This window comes from Marmota monax, unplaced genomic scaffold (assembly GCF_021218885.2).
Source record: "Marmota monax isolate L192 unplaced genomic scaffold, Marmota_monax_Labrador192_F-V1.1 WCK01_AAM20220418_F8-fsc00207, whole genome shotgun sequence".
Classification (NCBI taxonomy): Eukaryota; Metazoa; Chordata; class Mammalia; order Rodentia; family Sciuridae; genus Marmota; species Marmota monax.
The window spans coordinates 1,320,057-1,332,257 of NW_026692713.1; the positions used below are offsets into that span (position 1 = coordinate 1,320,057).

The 12,201-nt window shown below is 46.0% G+C and overlaps 1 protein-coding gene across 5 annotated transcripts in view; it reads right to left on the reverse strand.

The window, feature by feature from the left end:
- Positions 1–12,201, reverse strand: part of Arhgap22 (Rho GTPase activating protein 22) — a 198,513-nt gene that overhangs the window by 162,686 nt on the left and 23,626 nt on the right. The window contains exon 1 of one of the 5 annotated variants that reach the window (XM_046446765.2): positions 2,198–2,587. The exons of the other annotated variants lie outside the window; for them this stretch is intronic. Within the exon in view, the coding sequence (XP_046302721.1) occupies positions 2,198–2,231 (34 nt within the window). The 5' untranslated portion in view covers positions 2,232–2,587. Of the gene's footprint in view, positions 1–2,197; positions 2,588–12,201 lie in introns of those variants that run through there. 5 annotated transcript variants of the gene reach the window in all.

Sequence of the window (12,201 nt, forward strand, 5' to 3'; positions counted from 1 at the left end):
TTTTGATGGAATTTCTTAGTTATGTCAGAGCCAATTTCTTTAAGGCACATGTACATATAATTTTTGGTCTTTATTTCTCCAGAAATGTCCTCAGGGAATGTTATTCCATAACAAGCCATAAGTCTAATCTGGTTCCTGACAGGCTCCGGCCTTATGCTGTGCATGATGCCTCTTCCTGCCTCCACTCCAGCCTCCCTGGTCTTGTGCACCCACATCCCCAAACCAGGGGCGTCTGCACCTCCTGCTCCCCACCTGGAATTGGCCTCCTCCCACTATTTCTGCTACCCTTCACCTGCCTAGTCGGTCCCTGTCATCCACAGTTCAAAAACCACTTTTGAAGTCTTCAGACTTTTTAAATACATGATCTTAGAATGCCTCTGGTCATAGTTTATGACCATACATCTTTTGGGGCAAGGGATTATTTTCTTAAGGCCTGAAAAATAGCACTATAAACAATCTTGTCACATATCTAGCCAGATAACATCATTCAGAGATGATACTGTTTCTCAACCTTGGTACTATTGGCATGTGGGTTCAGAAAATTCTTTGTTGTGGGGTTTGCTCTATACATTGTAGGATATTTAAGAGAACACTTGGTTTCTACCCATCAGATGCCAGTAGCCCTCCTCAAAATAGCCAAAAATGTCTCTAGACACGGCCAAATGTTCCTTGGGAAGGGTGGCAAAGCTGCTTCAGGTTGAGGACCACTGACTTAAATGTTTATAAGAAGTTTGGGATTTTGCATATAGGTCCCTTTGCTGAAGTCTCTTTGCAGACCAGCACCAACCAATGGAAAAATAAAAGGTATAATGTGGGAGCCATGTACATAATTATAAATGTTCTAGTAGCTGCATTAAAAGAGTAAAAAAGAAAGGTGAAATTAATTTTAATAATATATTTTATTTAACCCAATACATTAAAAATATTGCCATTTCAGCATATAATCAATACAAAATAACTATTATTGAGATATTTTACTTTCAATTTTCTTGTACTAAATCACCAAAATCTGGCGTTTTTCCCTCAATTTTGATTAATCACATGTCAAGGTGGTTTCTGCTTAGGAGTTGTGGGACAGAACTAGGCTTGCTCAGAGGGGTCTGGCCTGCTTCACCCCTTGGGTCATTAGCAGACTGTGCCACCACCCCTTAGCAAAGCCAGGCAAGGTCCTCCTTTGCTCATTTGGCTCACAGGTTACAGTTCATTCCAATGCAACCTACGGAGGGACCCACTCTCTGGAAGAATGGGTCCACCCAGTAAAGTCACCTAAGTACTTGTGGTGTGCTAATCAGATGTGGTGTTCTTTGTGAGTGCACAAGAGGTGAAAGGGTCTCTGCTGCACACATCTAGTGAGATGAACACTGCTTCCAAGCCCAGCCCCTCCCCAGATGTCCCACCCACCCATCTCCAAAGACCATTTTTTATCCTTACTGCTTATAAGGGAAGCTTCCACAGACATTGGTTACCCCAAAAGATATATTTTCTCAAAAGACAGGTATTCTCATCTAAATGATACTTGATCTGGCCAAGAAGTTGATGTCCAGGGAGATGCTCTCTGTACCCTATCCAGTGGCTGAGTCCCCAGGCCACTCTGCTAGGACACGTGCTATCTCTTGTTTATCTCAATATGCTTCTGTTCATTCCCTTTCTTATCTATGGACCCTGCAGCTTCCTGAGCATTATTCTGGCAAAAAGGTCTGCCTGCCCCCTGCTTGCCTGAAGAACTGCTTTTTATAGGCTCCACAGAGCATCCTCTCAGGAGGCTGGAGAAAGATCCTTGCTTGAACCCAACTTTCTGTAGAAGCAAGGGCATTGCCCTCCCTGGTAAGAACCATTTCTGTCTTTGCTACAAACAAATCTTGGGCATTTCCCTTTTAGAAAAGAAAAAAAAGTTCTCCCAAAGTTGCGGCCACCTGTTCACCTGGAGCAAAAGAAGGATTTTGTAAAACACGGAATGTGGGGTGGAAATTTGCTCACCCACTCCGGCACTAAGATAGCCCCCGCCCTTGCAATCTCAGGTCCGAGCCCCACACAGCCCGGAATCTGGCTAGAAACGGCACATCAGTGAACAAGGATGCTCAGCGTGCAGCGGCAGTAGCCGAAGAACGCCCGTCCCAGCGGATACCCAGCAGTGTCTGCGCACTTTTGCCAAGAGGCACTTGTAGTGCACCGAGAAACCTCAGAAGGCTGGACTTACCCCTTCTACTCTGCCTGATCTTTGGGCTCAGCATATTCCTGCAGTCGCTTGGCTAGACTCTCTGGGTTGATCATACTGTCGTCCACTTCCCTGTTCTCTTCTTGTCGTCCTTCATGCCTCTCTTGCTTGGGCAGCGTGGCCCCTGGCGTCGCCCGCGAGGCTCCCTCGGCTCCCTCTCCCGGCTCCGGAAGGTCGGCTTGCCTTGTACTACATAAACCTCGATGCATTATTTATCCATCCCAGAATTAATTTCCATCCAAGCGGACCATTAAGGGCACGGTAATCTTTGGTGATCAATCACTGGGCCAGGGCGGGGCCGGCCTCTCAGTCCCTCGGCTCCGCGGGGCGCACAAGGCGCTGTCCATTCGGAGCTGAGCTGTGTGCGGAGGGGGCGGCGCCTTGGAGAAGGTGGCCGGGGTCTGGGGACGGGGAGGCGGGGCCAGTGGAGCCGAGTGGAGAAGTCTCAGCCCGCCGCCGAGTGTTTCCAAGACTGTCTGAGACACTTGTGCCGCCCGCTAGAGGCCACCAAGAGGCCAGAGGAAACATGGGAATGTGGCTACCCCAGCCCACATGCCCTGTTAAGGCCTGGGTTAAGACAACGCTGTTGATGAAGGAGTGGCCCAGATCCTTCCTGGCCCTGTCTAATGGGTCTAGTTTATAAGCTCACTGTTCTAAATGTTGAAAGACAGGTGTGTTTTAGAAGCAGCCAGCAGCCTGGCAATGTTCAGATCCTCTAGGGGACCCGAATAGCAGGAAAACGCCAGTTAGGAATGTTAACTATTTATGACTCCTTAGTAAGATGACAGGAGTAAAATTGCTGTGAAGCTCTGAGTTCAGGATCTCTCACATGGTAGGATCTGCAAAGCTATTCTCTGAGTTTAATAGTGAGTTTAATAGTGAATTTCTGCTCATTAGCTACGTTTTTATTTAATACTTGCATAATTCTAAAGGACATATATTGGACTTTTGGGATGTCCAGCTTCAAAAACCTAAAAATCCCTCCACAAACACAATCATAATAAGAGCTGTCACTTATTAGACACCTACCGTGTGTGTGTCAGGCATGGGGTTGGTGCTTTATGTTCAGCTTATCATTTAATTCTCTAACTCCCCAGACAGGTGTTATGATCAAGTTTTTTTCAGATAAGGAAAATAAAGCATAACAATGTAAATTTCTTGGCCAAGGTCATGTATTTCCTAGTGACAGGGCTGGCATCGGAACCCAAAACTGTCTCTACAGCTCCTACTTTTCTATAATGCCAATCTTTCTAAACACCCCAGTTTTCACTATTGCGAGTTAACAGTTTGTGGCTTGAGACTGTTCAGTGAATTTGTTGGACAGTAACCCCCTACCCCGACAGTTATCCCTGTGTCCTCTTAAACATGTGAATTTGTGGCTGGGTTATAATCTCCCTTGAATGTTCTCCCTCCAGCTTTCTCCCTTTGTGTACCCCATGTCCACTGATCCACAAATGCCCCATAGACACTTAATTAACTCCAGTAGCTGGAAGGAAAGAGGGACCCATTGGGAGATCATCACAGCAGCCACACTAGGGATGAGAGAATATGAAGTAGGGGATAAGCCTCCTTACTCTCCCCTCCTCCCCTCCTCTCCTATTCCAGACTCACCAGGATGTGGTAAGCCACATGGCCAGGGAGAAAGCAGAGTCCACAGAGACAAAACTGTCTTACTCAGCATCCAGTCACTTTTCCTGACCCTCATCTACTCATCAGAGGGGAGACTAGGTATTTTCACAACTTTTCATGGTAGTACCCATGCGTCGACTCCTCCCTGACCCATCTCTTGCCACTCGACCATGTTCCTGAGCAACTTCTGTTCCCTGTGCTCCACTGCTTTTGCACATGCAGCTCTACTCCCATGTGCCTCAGTGTCATTACACACATAGCCCCTGCTTCTATGCATCCCTGTGCCTTTGCAGGTAGAGTAAGTGCCCTGTCTCAGGAATGCCCTCCCCCACATTGATTCACCTACTTATTTGTCATGCTTTGGACACTTCCCCTATGAAACTCTCCTGATTACACTAGCTGAAGGATCCACTAAGCACTTCCCCTGGACCGTTTTTTGTATCCCTTAGACTGCTCTTCTTGCTCTCCAAGGCCTGAGCCCCAGGCTGCCTCAGGCCAGAAGCCCTGCAAGAAATATTGTCTTGAGCTGGGGATGATGGCAAACACCTGTAATCTCAGCAGTTCCTGAGTCTGAGGCAGGGGGATAGCAAATTAGAGGCCAGCTTCAGCAACTTAGTGAAATCCTTAGGAACTTAGAACATGTATCATTAAAAAAAAAGAAAAAAGAAAGAAAGAAAAGGAGTGGGGTAGAACACCCCTAGGTTTAATCACCAATACAAAAAAAAAATGGCTTGATGAGTAAATCCAAGAAACATCATTGAACGAGACTCCTTTTCCTTTAGAATAAGGTACAAGCCAGGTCAGGCTAGGACAGAGGCCACCCAAGAGAAGTAGGGAGGGTATAGAACTGGAGAAGTCTCATGTTGACACTAAGGTCACAGGACAAGTCCCATGACCTATGTCTTGAGCAATCAGGAAGCCATCTGTGAGTAATGCAGCCTGGCCTGTATTCTCCAAGTTAGAGGCAAGAAAATGCCCTGAGATATAGAGTAGGTCCACTCACACTTGTTTTGGTTAAGAAACCACCTCCGGGCACTTTTCCTGCACAGCTGTTTCCTCTGATGACATGAAGTCACTGCTCTTACTCGCCTGCTTTCCTGGGGATCAGAGCTGGAACAGACAAAAACCACAGACTCTGGGCTCAAACCCAGAACTTGAGCTGGGAAATGAGCAGGAGCCAATCCCAATTCTGCAACAGAGAAAGGTGGGGCCTGGGGGTGGTGGGAAAATGGATCTGCCCTCGACCATGCTCCCCGTAGGTCCAGATGAAGGACTCATAAGGTGGAGCCAAAAGGGTCCTTAGAGCCCTCTCCAGGCTAAAGTTTACAAATTCAGCTCAGGAGGCCCCTGGGAGCCTCCACATCCCTCTGAGGTTGCTGGAGAGAGAGTGAGGGTGAGCACAAGAACAGGGCAAAGGGATCTGTGGAACATGAGGACTCCATGTGTTTACTTTTCTTTGAAAAAAGAGCCCCATTCCCCTCACTTATAAGGAGGGAGATATATTGGTCTGTTTAACAACAGAAGAGAGAGTCTCCCTGCATTCTGGTCCTGCCCCTCTCCAGCTGTGGTCCTGGGTCTAACTTCACTGATTTCCTCCCTTCAATCATTCAGCATTTTCTGAGGGCTGCTCTGGGGCAGGTGCAGAAGGGTGAGCAGAGGGTGCTGAGAGGGCAGAACTCTCCAGAACACATCCACTGAAACACACACCTTTTGGTAGAATGGGCACCCACCAACACTGACTGGCTCAGAGCCAGTATGCTTTCAGAACAGTGGCTCCTGCCATGGCTGCACACTGGGGAGCATAGACAACTAATGCCTGCAGCTCTGATTTAACTACTGTGGCATGCACAGTGGTCACTGGGATTTATCAAATCTCCCCAGCCATCCAATGTGCAGCTAGGATGGAGCTGAGAAACACTGTTTTAGAAAACAGCTGCATGTCTCTGGGCCTGGGGCCACCAGAGGTAGCCTTTGCCTGCTGTTTTTCAGAAGGAAACTTCTCATGAAGAGGCACATCTGCCAATCAGTCACTCAATCAGAAAGAAGAGGGCCATTATCCCCAAACCCCAATGGGCAACAGCTCTGTTCCATGCACAGACACAGGTGCTATAGTGTAGTCTGTACACTGCACAAAGGTGTACAGCAGAGGAAGGTGACAGGCTTGGGTTGTACAGGCAAAGCTAAGTGTTCTAGCATGGGGGTTGGGGCACAACCAGGAAGGGAGTTTTTCTTTAATTTGCCCAACGATGCCATATAGATAGAAGAGTCCTGCTTTCCTGTTCCAGAAGCTGAGGGTTAAGCACCTCTGGAGGCTGAGGGGGAAACAGTGATACCTTGGCTCTGCAATGCCTGTTTAGTGGTCACCAGCTCCAGTGGCCCCTGCCTGCTTACTTAGTGTGCTCTTTGTCCCCTCTTCTAGGAGGTTGCTGTTCCAGTTCCCTAGCATGTCACTCAAGGTCTTTACCGGAAGCTCCCACCCTCATTCTCTAGTTTCTCTTGTTGCTGCCCATCTCGGTGGTGTGCTGGAGCAGCCAGTCAGTATCAGTTGGCAAAAGAGTTGATAGTTAATTTTTCAGGAATTTTGCAAGCCAGTGCATTAAAGAGAGCAGCATTAGAAATTAAATGATATGAACTTACAATTAAATCAACTGTATTTCAAATAAATACTCATCACTTCCTAATCATTTTATTATATCTTATTATGCTTAAGGTTATTTACATCTATCCTATACAGTACGGAGAATACTATATATTGAGTGGCTACCATGCCTCTCTTTCCAATTCCATGTTCAATGACATCATGCTGGTACTTTGAAATCAGTTCTGGTGGGAGTTATGTGCACCAAGGAAGTCAAACAGTGCTATAAATCAGTGCTGAAGAATTTGTTTCTTTCAGAGAGCCTGTTGTTAGGCACTTGTCAGCACACCTCTGGCCTCTGCCTAACGCATTTATTCTGGTACCTGAGTCACTGTGAAGTGCCGCTCTGGGCAGAGATTGCCAGCGCTCCACTTGAATCTGTTCTGCCCTTCTTCCTGGGAACACTCAGATTTCCAGCTTTCTTGCAGTTAAGTGTGACTGTATTCTGGCCATTGTTCAAGATTAGAAATGATGAGGCCTGGCCCAGGGCATTCTGATCCCTGATGCCTCTGCAAGTTAATTTCCCCTTTTTCTGGTTTATTGAGATGGGGCCACCTTGGCAGTCCCATGTAGAGGGTAGATATCACACAGTTGGCTCTGAATGAGTGGAGTCAAGTCCTCACTCTCAACCTGGAAGCAACTAGGATGGTTATAAGAGGAAGAAATTTAATTCCACTGTATCAATCTTCCCACCAGAAATACATGCCACCTGCCCTTCCTTGCCTAATGAGACTTGTATGTGTGGCACTGGAGACTGAACCCAGGAGTGCTCTTGCTCTGCCACTGAACTAAATCCCTAGTTGTTGTTGTTGTTGTTATTATTATTATTATCATTATTATTTTGATGCAGGGTCTTGCTAAATTGCCCAAATGGAACTCAAACTTGGAATCCTTTTGTCTCAACAACCCAGTAGCTGGGATAACAGGCATGTGCCACTGAGCCCAGTTTACCTACAAAGCTTTGGCACATCCCTCCAGACCTTGTTCCAGTGTCACTTCCTTGCTCAGTGTTTCTACGTTAAAACTGGTCATCTTTCTACCTTCCTTTTCATGCCGGCCCAAGTACCCTGGGGCCTTCTATAAGTCTGGACACCAGATTTAGGGAATTATGAGCTCCTACTGTCCCTGCACTCATAATCCAAATAACAACTATTCATAACAATTGTATTATGTTGGATTTAAAATATGCTTTCTAGATTTAAAAAATTAATTACCTTTTTTTTTTTTAGTACTAGAGGTTGAACCCAGGGGTGCTCTGCACTGAACTACATTCCCAGCCCTTTTAAAAATTTTACTTTGCTACAGAGTCTTACTAAATTGCTGAGGCTGGCCTTGACCTTGTGACTTCCAGTTGCTAGGATTACAGGTGTGCATCACCCTGCCTGTTTCTTTCTAGACTTTTAAATTGCAAAATTTTATACAATTCATCAAATATGAACTTTTGTGCCACTTTGGTGGCCTTGCTTTCTCATATTACTAGCATGCCCTTGGTCTATCTCACCACTGGACATGGGGACTTCAGGCTGCCCTACTGCAGTGTGCAGGTCTCTCTCTCTCTCTCTCTCTCTCTCTTTCTCAGCACACTGCCTGGCTGCAGTCCTGTTGCCTTGTGTGGAACATCTATCTCCACCTTGGGTTAGATGTTCAGCTTGGATTTTTTTTTTTTGGTACTAGGGATTGAACCCAGGGTTTGACCACTGAGCTACATTGTCACCCCTTTTTATTATTTTTTTAAAGTTTTGAGATAGGATTTTTCAAAGTTGCTTAGGGCTGACTTCAAACTTGGTATCCTCCTGCCTCAGCCTCCTGAGTCACTGGGATTACAGGTATGTGCTACCATGTCCAGCTTCAACTTAGCTTTTCATTGCAGTTTTGTCCATTCCCTACAGTCCGTGCCTTTCATAGGCCAGATGCCCAGAAGGGGTATAGAGCCCTGAACTCCCATTTTTCTGGGGTCTTTAGCATCCTGGGACCCTGAGCAGAAGGATTAAGATGCAGAATTCAAAATCGAGCATTGGAAAACCACCAGATACACCAGACCAGGGCAAGAAGGGTAAGTCCAGGTCACAGAAGCTTTGGATGGAAAGCCCCTTAGTTGTGGCCTATATCCATGGGTATATTTCTATAGTCTTGCAGCTCTGGTCTTGAGAGGAATTGGATTAGGGCCACCAAGTTGGCTTAGCTTTTGTTCCAGCCTTCACTGTAATGCTTGTCACACACCAAATTTAACTGGGGTTGTGGCTCAGTGGTAGAGTGCTTGCCTTGCATGTGTGAGACACTGGGTTCGATTCTTAGCACCACATAAAAATAAAGAAATAAAATAAAGGTATTGTATTCCTCTAAAACTAAAAAAAATATATATATTTAAAAAATTTAACTTTGCAGCAGTTAAGGGTCATCATGATGTCTGAGACAAAGTACGCAGAATGAATGAATAAGTGGTGTCCCAGCTGGGCTTCCATAACAAATGCTGAGATGAGTTTTATTTGGGATTAACACCTTCTTGGAAAGAAGAGAGATAGTGGAACCTAGATGGGGGTGTCAGAACCCCCTGAAAATCTGACAGCATGTCTACAAGCCCATGTGGGGGCTCTGAGCAGTAGATTCCCTGAAAAAGCCTGGTAGAGTTGGTCAGGCCATGTACCCTGAGCTCGTACAGTTATGGATTAGGCCTCTGTGAGGAGAGCCTGACTTTGGCTATCACTGCCTTGTGCAGTTATTGGCTGGGGGAACCCAAGAAGAACACAAAGTCAAAGTTGGCTGGGAGGGCTGAGGCTCATCCCAAAAAAGGCAGCAGCTAGCAGCTGGCAGTTGACCCCACTTGCAGCTGGGCAGTGAATTCTTGAAGGGGGCTCTGTGTCTTCCACCCTTGGGTTCTATAGAGCTCATGGGCTTCATTTTTAAGTCTCTGAGTTCAGAACAAATACTGTTCACTTAGAAATCTTTGCTGGACTAGGACCACGGTCTGAGCTCCTCGTTGCATTGAGCAGCTTTCAGACTAAATTTTGTTCAGCTGCAGAGTCTTCCTGTGGATTTCTCAGAAAGAGGATCTTCTATCTGTGTGTGTGGAACTGACAGTAGCACAGGCTCCGTCCCTGAGTGAGTGTGGGCGTCCTGCAGGGCACCTATCGACCAGACCATACCTTGGTCCAAGGTGGATCCTGGCAGCCTGTGGCTAAGAAGAAAGAAGGAACCATGACCACCCACAATAGGGCAGTTGTGTTTCTGGGTCCTGGAAACACCATGCCCTGAGATTCTAAGATATCACACTTCTTGGCAGAAGGGCAGGGCAGGGTAAGTGTAGGGTTACTGCCAGTATGGACTGAGGGATCACCAACGACAGCACCTGCCCTCACCAGGATCTAACAAGGAGATGGTCCTGAAATTTAGACAAAAAGTCAGATTTTATAAAAAGATGAGTCACCATTTTGGTCAGTTTTGCACTATTGAAAAACAAGCCTTCTCCCTTGTGAAAACACCTGCTTGCAGGGGGAAGGCAGGAATGGAAACAGATGGGAAGAACAGAACTTTCCCAGGCGCCTTCCCTCTCCATTCACACTTCTCCCCATAGTCAAATTCCTCCCTGCCCATCTCATCCACTGCTCTGCGCACCTCTACCTGCTTTTCTATTCATTTCCTTACCTTTTGCACCTTTAGTCTTCCTTTAATGGCTCCTTTCTCCAAGGTGGCAAATTCGGTCAAGTCTCCCTGTGCTTAGGATTTTACCTACCCTCCTCCTCATTTGGTTTGGTGGAATGGAGTCTAGCTTTTGGCAGTACAATATCTAGCCCCTCCCTGATCTGGAGGAATTCCCCATCTCCCTCTTTGGAAGCCATAAGCAGAAGATCAGCTCTGTTCCCAGCAGGCAGTTAGATGGGGCCATGTGATTGAGAGTTAGCTGACCAGATGCCCCTGCCTGGGTTTTGAATCTCCTGGACAGAGCCGACTTCACAGCTAGCAACAGGAACAATGAAGATGGTGCCCTCCAGTACAGGGAGGTGTCCTGCCCATTCTGCCTGCTAAAAGATGACCTTTGTGCTTCTAGCTTTGAGGTCCTCTGTAGCCACTGCCATTTCTCTTCATTTTGCAAGCCTGGTTCTCCAGATCCCAAAAGATATTGTAAACTTCCAATAAATTCCCTTTTCTGACTTTAGTTGGTTTGGTTTGCCTTTCTGTGATTTACAGTGTTAAGAATTCAAACTGAGCCTTATACCATGGCTCTCCATGTTTTTACAGTCCTCTCCTCTCTCTTTCCTGTCTTCAGAATTGGCACAGATGGTATAGTCTCCTACTTGTCCTTTTTCACACTGATATCATTTCCTTCCCTATTTCCCCAATTATGCCATCAACCTAATTGTTGCATGTCTGAGTGGAAGCCACAGTCCATCCTTCCAGACCTCACTCCCATCTCTCTGGTCTGTCATCCTGTTTTCTTTGGTCAGGGCTGTTCATAATCTCAGCTCACCCAGAGGTTGCTGCTGGTCAAGGTCCTCCTACCTCTGACCCATGCTTTTTTTCCTTTTATTTGATCCTTACCTGTGTATTCTTGTGTTTATTTCTCCTGTACACATATTGCCCTACTTCAGCGTGTCCTCAGTGATTTGCTTTCAGAGGTCCCTTGTCCATCACATATGGGTTCTCAATGGAGCATTATCATGATGTGGTCTCTGTGATCACGGCCACAACTGACTAAAACTGTTTTCTTGCAGGTCACCAGTGAGCATCTAGTTGACTAATCCCATGACCCTCAATATTCATCTATCCCATTGGCAAAATGGACAATGGGCTGTAAAGTCTAGTAGGAAGATGGTAAGTTCATTCAACTTGGTTCTGAACTCCTCAAAGTCAGCAGAATCCCACATGGATTGTACCCACTCACTGCCTCAATTGTTTCTATTTTCTGGATTATTAGTTAAGCCAAATGGGAAGCAATTTAAGCCAAATGAAGTGACCATTTCTTGCTAGTCTCTAGATATACACCACCTCATGGTAACATGCCCTTATGGTCTCGTCTTGCCCACTGAGGGACAGGTAAGTGGGCAAAGAAAAGAGTTGAAAATAAGATTATTTTATTCAAAGGACTGTCTTGGCTGGAGATTTAACTTTGGTAGATTACTAAGATTGTAAAAAAAAAAAAAAAAGAAGAAGAAGAAGAAAGAAAGAAAAAGAGAGAAGCCAAGACCAAACTCGAAGAAACTTCAACTCTAGGGATTGTTAGGAGGAAGAAGAGGGTTTACTGAAGAGCACTAACTAAATACACATACAGGTGGGAGAAACTCCTGGAGAGTGTGGTGTCAGGGAAATCGATAATTAGAAAACCCAATTAAACCCGAGTAAGAATAGCAAGCTTTGTGACCTAGTCCCATTCCAACTCTCCAATTCGACCTAAGCCTTGTAAACAGCTCTGGGGCCAGTATCATTACCGTAGGGAGTGAAAGATCTAATCAAAGGCTATTCTAACCTGGAGCTCTCCAATGCCAAGCAGGGAGCAGGGAATGTTCTTCAAAAACATTCAAAGGAAAATGTTTTGGTCACTGCTACCTTGGGCAATGGATAACAGTAGGGACAAAAATTAGACTAACAAAGTTTTGGAGAAAAGTCTGGGGAATGAGATGCTTTGGAGAGTAAGAATTTAGAAAAGCTCCAACATACCCATGCACATGTCAGGGCTGTGTGCACGCTCAGTAAAGACCTGAGGAGGCCCTGAGCTGTCACCTCT